Raw genomic sequence first — 12218 nt, forward strand, 5'->3', positions numbered from 1 at the left:
ACCTGTCCAGATCCTTAGTGATAAAATTTAAGTCCCAGTTTTTTTGTAAAACCTGTTTCCCACTTCAGCTCACAGCATGTTCTTTCTTCCTCCTCTGAACTTTTTTTTGTCTATACTGTTTGATACTTATTAATATATTATCTTGAACTGTTGCATACTTTTGCATGCTAAAGTTGCTTTTTATACCAGATTTTAATTGGGATGAAAACAGAATCTATGTCTCACAATTTGGTTTTTCTGTCCTCCCCATGACCACACACCCCATGCTATACACAATGGATCCTTAAGAAATTTTAGCTTTTTATTTCTTTACTCCAAAACAAACAGTCATGCTTATATGAAGTCTTTTTTTCTTATGGTGTCTGGTATTGTAAATGCTAAAGACATTGATTTTTGAAATGCTAAACTCTTATAAAAGTTCCACTCTGCTCTCATCTATTATAATAATCAATGTCCTCTCTTCCTCTGACCATTGTCTTTGTTTCTGAAGAAAAATTATTTTCCCATTTCATAGACAATAATATCACACTCAGATAAAGTTCTCTTGTCTATAAGCCCTTCTTACCTTCACTCTTCTGCATGTAATCTCAGATCCTAGCAGATCTGTTTTTTTCAAGTTCAAAGAGAAAATAATCCACAGGCTCAAATGTATGTAACAAAAGACATGGTAGTATCCTTCTTTCTTTTTATTGAAAAGAAATCATTTCTATTCTAGCGCAAACAATGTATATTTTACAACATAAAGCAAGATATAATTTACATATTATATTTCTTATGAGATCTTTATACCCTAAATGTCATTCCCTTTTTTATTAAGTCACCTCTTCTGGTTTAATTTAACCTGCCAAGTACCCTACAAATCAGCATCTTGTTTGGAGGGAGATTGAGGACACAGACAATTCCTATGTATTCACCTGTATCTGGTATCATGATGATGAGGAACAGGGATATGTCTTGATGTTTGTGGCCCTGAAGCCCTCCACTGACAACTGGCTTAAGATCCAGATGGCTTCTTCTCCAAATCACATACCAAACTTGTATTTTTAAAAATCGACAATAAATGAACAAAATTGAGAGCCTGCACTACATGTATACTTCTTGATCAAGTGCTTAGATAATAGATTCTTGTGGTATTGGTTCACCAGCAGTGAATGTTACTTTGGCTGACCAGCACTGGTTACTCTATGATATTCCCAGACATGACTTGCCTGAGACATTGAATAGAACCCCCCAATTTCACCTATCATTTGGGTTTGTGGGTTCAGGCTTTGCTGTTTACCACTGCAAATGGATGTCCAAATGAAAATTTCAAATGACTTTGTTTCACATGTCCCTCTAGCTAAGATTTCTCCCTTCTCAATAAAACCTTTTCATGTATGATTTCTGTTCCCTCCCTATAATTCAAGTCTTCTTAGCCATTCTCTCCAAACTCCAAACCTCCAAAGTTCACCATTTTCTTGGATTATACTCATTTCACTTAAGAATGTTTCAGTCTGTTGGGATTATACTCATTTCACTTAAGAATGTTTCAGTCTGTTGGGATGTACTTTTCTTTCAAAACTTGATAATCCAAAGCAACTAATGGGACAGATGGATGAATGTAGAAACTCTTCAGGAAGCATGTAATGTGTGCTGTTCAGCAAGCCTATTTGAATCATTCAGTAAGAAATGTTTTAATAGTAGGTTAAAAGAAGATAATCAATTGGTGAAAGCAAAATGCATAAGATGAGCTTCATTATTATTTAAAGAACTTCAGAATCAACATTTGAAATACAATTTCAGATTGGTGGCTATTAGACTGAAATAACATCACCCTTCGTTCAATCTGATATGCCAAGGGAAATACAAATATGTGCTAAAAGTGCATCTTAAACCCAAAAATCCTTGTCTGTCACTCAGAGTATAAAGTTGGCATATTTGACCAAAATTGATCCAAAGTTTTTTAATTACTCACAACTAAAAGTTAATTAGAACTAAGCCAGTCAGGATGAAAATATAAATAAAAAATATTCTGTTCTATGTGCCTTAAATTATTCTTTGGTCAAATGATGTGATTTTTGAGAGATCTGAAAATATAAACCTATTTCTCATTTCCAAATACAAGGTTATAAGTATGTACAGCAAGGTAGCATTTCCTTACTAGAAAACAAGGCTTCCAGGTACCATATCATTCCATTTACATTGTACATTTTATAGTCCCTTTCCTCCCGTGGCTACAAAGTGCTGGACATACAGAGAATACAGGAAAGAATTAAGGAGCAAATGAATAGAGCCTCACAACACCCCTGTGAGGTAGGTAAGTATTGTTAATCCCATTTACAAATGGGCAAACTGAGGCACAGCATGGTAGTAATGTAGTTGGTCAAGTCCACCTGGCAAGTTACAAAAGCATGGCTGGGAACAAAGAAAAAGAAATGAAAGATCAGTCCTGGCTCCCAGCCCTAGACACTAAACTTTATTTCAAAATATTAAAAAATAAAAATAGCCCACAATTGCCTTTTAAATGTTGAAATTTAGGAAAACTTTTAGATATTCCACTTAAACATGTGTCTTTCATATTCCTGTTGAGTGAAGAAAGGGTAGACGACTAAATGGTTTTCCCTCCTCTCACTAACTGCAATTCCCGTGATAGATCAGATGTATCAGCATTTCACCAGAGCTCAGGCTCCAAACTCAAGGACATTTTTATAGCCTCAAATAGTTTCTAATTAATATAAAGCCCTAATGTGAAAATGAGACCTGTCCTCAAACAGCTGCCCTATCAATTGTTCTCTGGCTTTAATAAGAATTTTGTGTAGAAAAAGAAAAGCAGCAGGATTCCTAATTAATGTCTCATCACTATAGAGATAAAAACAGTGGTGATGGTGTGTAATTTGCTTTTTGTATTGTTTGGGAAATTGGAAACTAAAGCTTGCAGTATTTTATATATATATACAGTACATATATAACTGTGCACCTCACCATCCTTAAGGCACCAAAGAGATGTAGGCATGGCTTTTACAACTCACTCTTTGTGTTTCTAGAGACATTTCTCTTCCTCTGTCATGTGAAAAATATTTCTTCTACCAAATGGTCTGTGATAGCAAATCATTTAAAGACAACAAATATCTTTAACTTAAGATAACTGATTGTTTGTGTGGGGTGAGGGGTGCTGGTGATAGTGATATAATCTATAGCTTGGAGCTTAAATATTTAGCTTAGATATAGAGCTTAGTACTTAGAATTAGCCAGACAAAGCCAATTACATTGGTTTAGACAGCCCAGTGACCAGATGTTATGCACAACTTTTTTTTCAGAGGCTGATGGAAAAACCTTACCATGACCAACAAAGATGGAGACAATGAGAAAGGGAATTATGTCTGTCCGGCACAGATTCTTCAGAAAGACTTTGGCTTTTCAAAAGCTGCTACAGCTTCTATAAAGAGAACTGGGAAGAGGACAGGTAAGGCACTCAGGTTCAAACAAGTCAATGAGGAGACTAGAGGCAATTATTCTGGAGAGAGAGAGAGATATATATATATATATATATATAGTTTCTTTGGCTGCTGTAGTTTTTAAAATAACTTCATACAATCATGGGGGTGGGTGGGCTGAACCTAGCTGAAGAAGCTTGGAGTATATTAAGCAAAGCATGAATAGGAAGAAAAACAAAATAAACACATACAGAAACAAGTGTTGGTGGTATCCCAGAGGGAGGAAGAACATTTGTTAACTAATTTTCATTTTGCTCCTCTCCTGCTTTTCTCTGCCATGGTCCCAATGTTTTAGTTCTGTTTTTTGTTTGTTTGTGATTTACTTTTATTCCCCCAGCAGATGAAGAAATAACAGAGCGGGATAGGTGTCTTATGGTTTTTGCTTTCTTCTTAGGCCTGTTTAATTATTTTTTTTCCTCAGTTGACTGTTGGCACCTGGTTCCTCTGTAAACTATATTCCTTGGCCTTCAGTCTCAGGTTGGCAATGCTGTTGGCCATGTTGATACCCTGTGCAGGGCTATTGTTGGCACATGTGGCAGAATAAGTAGCCATGGCGCTGTAGGGACAAAGGAGAGAGCAGGGAGAATAACAGGCATTAGTTTCACAAAGCTGCAAGTCCGTGCCCCAGATGGATGTACTCTCAGCATGGGGGCAGGCAGGGGCAATGGCTTGGACTAGATGGCCTCTAGGGTCCCTTACAGCCCCAGCTTTCCATTCATCTAAGGTACTTAGAGAAGAGTGGCTGTGTTTTGAAGAGCAGGAGAAAGTGATGTAGAGTGAGGAAAGGGAGGGAGAGGTATTTGTTGTGTTGGTAACAGTGAGTAATGATTTATTTCTGGGGTGAGAGAAGAAAGTTGCTCAAGTTCAATAGCAGGTGTTTCATCTGCTGACTAATTAAAACACTATTTAATCTCTCTTCCTGCCTGCCTCCCCAGCCTGTAGGAGCAGTGAGGAATAGAAACAAGCATTTGAAAATAAATTAAAGGGAATTTTGCTCCTTCACTATAGATAGCTGACCTTAATTCTAACACATTTTAAATAATCAACAAATGCCATAATAAATAATGTGCACGGAGAACCAATTAAACAATCCAAGATAAGTTCTCTGCCATTCTTGATTTACTGGTTGATAGCACCAAGCATTGCTGAATCAAGAGGTTACTAACCCACTGGCCTTGATTTTATAACCTCTCTTCAGAAGAACTTGAATAGCACACTCTGCCTTTTGGGTCAGTTATTTTGGAAATGTTTAAATCTCCTAGATAAACTATCAAAGGCTCCATTTTCAGCATTCTTGACCTCAGAGGTAACTGTTTCTCACTGTCCTTATTGTTGAGAAAGATCTGAAGTTGTTTTTCATTGCCAGAGATTATAATTAAGACCTGAGAACACTGCTAGGCAGAAATTTATCATTGATGGGTTTCTGTTAATTGCATCCATGAATCTCTGTTAAAAGAAAAAGAAATGGTTTCATAGACTTAGTAGCAAATTACTATTTCTATTAAATAGTTAAAAGTATACTCGTTTTAATTAAATAAAAATGTTTCTAGTTGCTTCTAAGATTAGCAAAATGCCTTTCAACTGAGGGCTGGAATGAGATAGACTTATAAATGGAATGACATGTGCTCTTCTGTTGCCTGCATTCCAATGGAATTTTGTCAGCCACATAAGACTTTGTGGTTCTGGGGATCAAGTGACAAGATCAGAAAGAGAGAAAAGTAAAGCTACTCCACAAATAGAATATATCATTGATACTTATTTGGGACACAACGTAGTCAAAACTCCTAATAACCTATTTCAGCTCAGCTACTAATAATTAACTCAAGAAAATTAATTTAAAGAAATATAATGAGTCCCAGATCACTAGGTCTTTCCAGAAATACGCATCTTTAATTAAAAATCTTTATAGACCTGGTTAAGTGTATGGGTGTGTATGTGTTTACACATATACATGCATGTATCTGACACAAGGAGAAACAAAGATTACAAAGGGATCCTACTTTCTTTTTCATTTTTGCGTGCTTCATTCAAACATCATTGATCATGTGGTAGATTATCTCAACTCTCTATACAAGGTTATGTTCTTTTACAGCACACTGAACTTTTGCTTTTGGCACTTAATTCAAGTTTAGCTAATAATTTGCTTAGTATCTATCACTGTTTCAACTATGAGCTCCATAGATCAGACACCACATCGGCCTTGCTCACAAGTGTATCCTCAGGTAGAGATGACACCATATCTAGTACTGTATGTTCAATGAATAGACAGATAACTAAAAATAGTTAGATATAGTATGATTAAATTGATTCCTGCTCGATGTCAGTGGTTTCTGTCATTCTGCTAAGAGTAATGATCTCTAAAAACAAACAAACAAACAAACAAACAAAATCTTATCACTATGCTTTTATTCATAGGAACTGGTCCTTAAAGTCAATTTTACTATCTCAATAGAAAGAGCAAAGTCAGTAGCATATGACAGAAGCAGGAGCTGATGACTGTGTATACTTGGATCCATCAAAAAATATCTTTCACAATAAAAACTGAAGAAATTATTAGTACAATCTAGACTTTTAGAATAGACTATCACTTCTACCACTGCCTGCCAAGTGATAGAAGCAGAAGAGTTCCCAGGTAAGGTAGGTTTATGTTAGAAGTGAGGTAAATGACCAGAACAATCCACTAAAGTGGGACAAGTTTTGTTTTGTTTTTTTGTTTTGTTTTTTTTTTTGAATGTACCAAGAAATGTCATTTATTTTCAAAATCCACATACATATTATCATTTAGTTCATGGTTCCATTGAAGATCTTACAATAAATGTGTATGTAAACCCACAAAATCTATATTCAAAAATTTCTAGGATATGCCAAGAACCCGAACATCTAAGTAGCTGAGAAAAAAAGACTATTGGATTTGGGAAATGTTCCTAAGTTATAGCTTATTATAAAATCAACCAAGTCAACCTTTCTCAATCAGTTTTCTGTGAGAGAATTAAGCCCTAAAGATGATGCACAGTTAGTATAATTTTAAACACACAGAAGAGAAACTGGAATTAGGAGTTGTTTCTATTATTTGCTAAGTACTGAGAAATAAATTTGGATGGCTTATGAAAACAGAAGGCTAAAACTACATAAAATAGTTCTCTGTTGCTAAGTTGTAGATTGTCATAGAATATTGTGCTCTTAAGTACTTGGTCTAATTTTCTGAGGGATGTGTTTTTTTTTTTTTTTTTTTTTTTTTTTTTTTTTTTTTTTGAGATTCTGGACAAGCAAAGTCCTATTTAACAAAAGCTTACTCTTAGATAATCAAAGTTGTATTCCATCTCTTTAGCTGAAAAGGAAGATTGAAACCTTGGGGAGATTATTTTAGTTTACTGAAGATACTTTTGCTGTTTCCCATAAATGTCTACATAGTAGTGATTTCAAGTGGCCTATTGTATGACCATTTTTGTTGTAGTGATTTCAGAGTCAGCTACCTTTACCACCTGATATTATAGTGAGGACTTAGTAGGGAACACATTTCTTGGAAATACTGAGTTTCTCTCTTGAGTGTAGGCAAGACAGTAATTCCCCAAATGAGATGAATGTTGATGCAGTTTCTGTCTCAAACACAAATTAATGGGAATTAAGATCATCGATCGCATGGGAGATTGGATATTCACAGGAACATTTTTCACATAAATGGCAGCCCGCTTTTCCACAGTAAAGAACAGTGCCCTTGTCTGATGATATGGTGACATTATTATAAAAACACCACCAAAGGCAAGTCTGTGACAATGCCTTATAGGTATCCCTCAAATTAGTGGAGCTTGAGGATTAAAAAGCAGTTGTTTTTAATGAATGAATTTTGCAGTTCTCTAGGAGCTTGATAGGTGATAACATCTTCACTAGATAAATGCTTAGGAAATATATAAACTTTCAAAATTGATTTAACTTGTTCCAGCATTCCATAGCCATAAGAAGTAGGCTAAAAGAACTGAAGCCATCTTAATTCACAGCCTCTTAACAGAAGTTTAGAATATGTAATCCTACAAATAGGGATTCCAATAATATTTTGGGCACATATTAAATAATTGCAAGTCTGTTTTCCAGTAATTTGACATGGATCTAGCTTCTCAGTTTATGCTAAGGGTGTCATATAGGCAAGCAGTGAGCAGTCCTTAGATACACCAGTGAAAAGCAAAACTTATTACAAGTCAGAAAAGACAAAATTAGTGAGTGAGTACTCTAAGAGTAGCTTAGTCATTCTTCAAATATGGCAGTAGATGTAAGATGGAGAGGACCTGTCTCCTAAAGTGTCAACAGATGCAAGAGAGCCTTGAGCGGCTGCCAACATGAAATTGTTCATGACCATCTGCTTTCCATGTCATGGAAACTTCTAAAGTTCTGCTTAAGAAAAGAAAAAGAACCCTGAAATGTTTTCTTAAAGGTCCAATGAGGGTAATTAACTGTTTTCAACCAATTTATAGAGCCATTCAGAGCATGTAAAATGACCAGTCCTTCCTATACAGGATTCAGCTTGCTCAAATAAAACGGGGAGATTGAAACTAAGTGATCTGTACAGATTAAGCACATGACAACAACCAACAGCCTGCTTAACAGCACCAGAGATTGTGCCTGTTGGTCTTGCCTTCTAAGTAAAACCCTTTTATTCTTGGAAGTAGGGTACAGACATAAGCTGAGTCCTGGGACTGAGTTTCTAGGCTTTGGCTAAAGAACCATTTTTAGTTAGTTTTAGTAAAGTTCTTTGTGTCAGTGACCAAGAAACCACATTACTGAATAAAGTGCATTGAGAAATTAGGGATTCATAATAAATGCTTGATCCCATCTGTTGACTCAGCTAGTCCGCACTGGGACTTATACAGAGCTGACACATTAAAATCAGCTTCAAATGTTTCCATCTCCTTATTTGGAGATTCCTAGCAGATGCAGCACAGCCATAGATAGCAGAATTCTAACCACCAGCAGGGTTAGAGTACTGTTTTCACTGGGGACAAATCATTTTTTATCATTTCAACCTACCCTGAAAGCTGTGAGGGGAAAAAAAATATGTTAAAATGACTACCAAACATTGAGGAAGTACAGAAAATCTATTCGTGCTACAATTTTAAACTCGGGAAACTTATGAACAACGGCCCCTCTGCTTTCTAAAAACCTATAGTGTTAAGCCCTACAAATCACAAAATACCTGACTCATTTTTAGCTCTTTGTTTTCTATTTGGCCCTTTGAACAAATGATGACAAGATGTTTAAAATTTCACCCTAAAGACAAATCTGTCAGCCTAAGAAGTCTATGAGTTTTTCTGAAATCCTTGGGTTTCAACAGCTCAGGATTTTTTCAGACTGTAGGGGTTATGGTGTTCAAGATATGATGTATAGAAGTTGCAGAAAGTCTCTTTGGTTAGTTCTTTTGTCAGTGCAAGAACAACAGAGGTATACTTGCTTCACCTGACAAAATGTAATACCAGTTTTCCTAGGGAAATTTACTTTTAAAAAGAGGTCTGGTAATTTCTTTTGAAAGGGATCTTTTGTGATGTAAATAATTAACTTCTGTTTCTAACTTCTGTTTTGAAATTCAGAAGTTGATTTTCTAATACATATATTTATCTCTTAAAGTGAACACGCTTATACATTTCATTGGTAAGCTTTCTGTTTGTACTAAATTTTCAGTGATTTTTCTGCCATTTTTAACTTTTCATTTTAGAAATATTTTCATGTATAAAGCCTCTTGCATCTTTCTATTGTTGCAAGTTTTTTTTTTTTTTTTTGAAGTGCACATTGCATATTGGTAGGTTCCAAACACCCCTGTGAAATAAGCAATGGGGAAATTAGAGCTAGCTTCATGTTAGGTACAAAGCTACATAAGAGAACAATGATCTCACTGACCTGAGAAGCAGCAGAAGCCAGGACAAGAACATAGTTCTTCCAAACCCTGTCCTGTAACCTACAAAGCCTCACTGTTTAAAGTGTGTACCAAGTGTCAGCAGCATCAGCATCACCTAGGAGCAAGTTAGAGATACAGAATCCAAGCTCTACCCTGGACTTAATGAACCAGAGTTTGCACAGTCACATGATCCCAGATACTTCCTGTGCACAGCAATCTCTGAAGAGCCCTGCTCTAGACTAGTATCATACTACACTTCATTTTGCGGACATGCTTTCTTGCAGCTCTTGTTCCCAATAGTATTCCTCACTTGAGGGCTTCACTGCTGAAATTTCTAGAACTGCAAACCCCACTTTCTTAGACACTCTCAGTTCCCACTTAAACTCTACCCCAAGCAGCCGCCCTCTTCCCCCTCTGACAAGTTACCTTTTCAGTGTCTTCCGTTAGAATCCGTTATGAAGCCCCTCGTGTAAACAACATCTTGGGAGGGACGAGGATCTATTTTTGAAAGTGTGAAAGGGAGAAATAAGCCAAATGCGTTCAGCAGATGTCCGGCAGCACCATGACCACGATCAAATGAGGTGGGGAGAAGGATGGGGAGGGAAGCTTTGGGCAGGGATAATTGGCCTCTCTTTCACTCATCACTAGCTTTCTTTTAAGCCCAGCCCTCCCTCTGGAAATGGCACTTCAGGTCAATGCTGCAAAAGCAGGCCATTCACTATCCACCTCATCTAGGAAAGGATGTCTCTGGGAAAATGTTGCTTGGCTACTTCAGCTCAAATAACAGTCAAAAGTTCAGGACTTGGTTGGTTACTGCTACCCAAGAAGTAAAGCACTGCAAGATTAGTGAGTCTGAATAATTCTGGTGCTTGCATGTGCTTTCATTCTTACAATTTGCCTAAGAAAAATAGTTCCGAGTTAAGCAATGGGTGTGTGTGTGCCAAAAACAAGCTTCCTTTAACTGGCCACGGATGGGTAAAGAAGACACCTGCCAGACAACAGTGTCTGTGTTAGGGAACACTCTGTGCCCCTGATGACTCGGTTGCCTGCCTAATGTCATCACCTCTAGCATACTCAAGGGAATGAGTGAGGTCATGACGTGCTATAATTAGAGCAAACTATATGTCCCAGTTTGCCAGAGACAATCTGGTTTATACATATTGTCCTAGTACAATTATTAATAGCACTCCCCTTTCACTCTAAAAAAAATCCCAGTTTGAACAATAAATTATACAGCTACCACTCTGGATGTAAAAGACACCTAGAAAAAAAAAATGTGTTGGCTATTTTCCAACCCATAATTCTGACCATATGCAAATAACTGCTTTTGTGCCTTGGTTTTCTCCTTTCTTTTTTCAGGGAATAACTGGAAGTCAGCAAACTATCCTTTCTGGAAAAACTGTCTGCTCAGTGTCCCTGGTTTGTATGACCAAGCCACATCTATCAGTCCAATGGTATGCCCACACCCCACAGAGCATGGACCTCAGCTGCAGGCATGCTTCACTGATCTAAGGTAGTTCTTGAATAAAAAGGGATTTCAGATAGTTTTCCAATCTTACACTTTTTTACTATTTTGGATACAATGCAAGGTTTAATTTGAATGAAATACAGTCATGTGGCCTAAAATGTATAAAAAGAGGGATTACCAGCATTAGTTCTAATTCTGCTTGCTGAAGGCTTAAATTTGGGCAAGTATTTAGTCTCTTCTTTGGAAGCAGAGCAAGACAGAGCTGTCACACAGGAGTGTTCCAAGAATTAACCAAGAGAAATGCCTTTTAATGAGTGTCACATGTGAGATAACTAACTTGAAGTAATAGTACCAACAAGAACAGTGAGTTAATTTTTCGTAATATGAAAGGTCTATCATTTCCTTTGCTTTGAATTACTTGTTTTTCTTTTTTATTTCCTTAACAATATTTCCTATCAAGCTTCAAAGTGTGAAATCATAACATAGTTTGGTTCTAAACATAGTAGAAAATTCTCCAAGTAACAGAATAGTTTTTTGCTACTTTTAGAAATTAACCAAAATATAAACACTTCAGTCAACATTGGATCAAAAAACATTGTCATTGATTAAATTATTGCTTTAACATCACTTTTCTACTTATATCTGAAGATTAATTTATTCTTCTTACATAATATGAACAATCAGATATTTTGATACTTAATTTTTACAAATTCCATATCTAAGAGAGAAATAATATAAAAGCATACCATGAAATGAGTAAAACGTATTAGGTTATATGATTTTAAGTGAAAAGAGCAGGATACAAAATAATATATACACTAAGGTTATACCTATATAAAATACTGAACTCTAATCACAAAAATGAATATACTACTTATGTCAAGATGGTGAAATTATGGATTTTTTAAAAAAATGTATCCAGTATTTCTACATAATTCTTTCCATTAAAATAGAATATTTCCAAAAAAGGCATGCATAAATTGCCATGTTAATATTTCAGTTGGATGTCCATATGCTAAACACATATGATACAGGCTCATACGGCTGAGGTCCAAGTAATATAACCCTATATTAAATCAGGAAAGATTTCATCCCCATTCGTGCAGTGTGCTGTGTGCAGCCTCTCACTGGTAAGGACCACGTGGCAGCCATCTGGCTTATTTATGGCTGGTGTGAAAAGTTCTTATGGAGGACCCAGACAGAAAAAGGAGCAGTACTTATTGGTTGTGATGAAATTCAAACCAGAAATCTTAAAACATCAGGCTTTGAACCACACCCATTTTCCAATCCATTAAGCATGTTCTTGAACACACTAAATTTCTCTTATAGCAATATATATAAGAGAAATAAAGCAGCCTTCCATTTACTTAAAATATTAGAGAATATGTGATTTCAC

General features: G+C 36.2%; 1 protein-coding gene across 2 annotated transcripts in view; it reads right to left on the reverse strand.

Moving 5' to 3' along the window:
• Nucleotides 1–668: 668 nt before the first annotated feature.
• The window catches only part of PRRX1 (paired related homeobox 1), a 75786-nt gene continuing 64236 nt past the window's right edge, over nt 669–12218 (reverse strand). Inside the window, exons 4-5 of one of the 2 annotated variants that reach the window (XM_010336139.3) lie at nt 9781–9852; nt 3941–4029 (exon numbers count right to left, since the gene is read on the reverse strand). In XM_010336139.3, coding sequence (XP_010334441.1) covers nt 9798–9852 — 55 coding nt within the window. In that variant the 3' untranslated portion in view covers nt 3941–4029; nt 9781–9797. Of the gene's footprint in view, nt 4030–9780; nt 9853–12218 lie in introns of both variants that reach the window. The other variant, XM_003925381.4, reaches the window with a different exon arrangement.

Source organism: Saimiri boliviensis, chromosome 19, assembly GCF_048565385.1.
Source record: "Saimiri boliviensis isolate mSaiBol1 chromosome 19, mSaiBol1.pri, whole genome shotgun sequence".
NCBI classification, from domain to species: Eukaryota; Metazoa; Chordata; class Mammalia; order Primates; family Cebidae; genus Saimiri; species Saimiri boliviensis.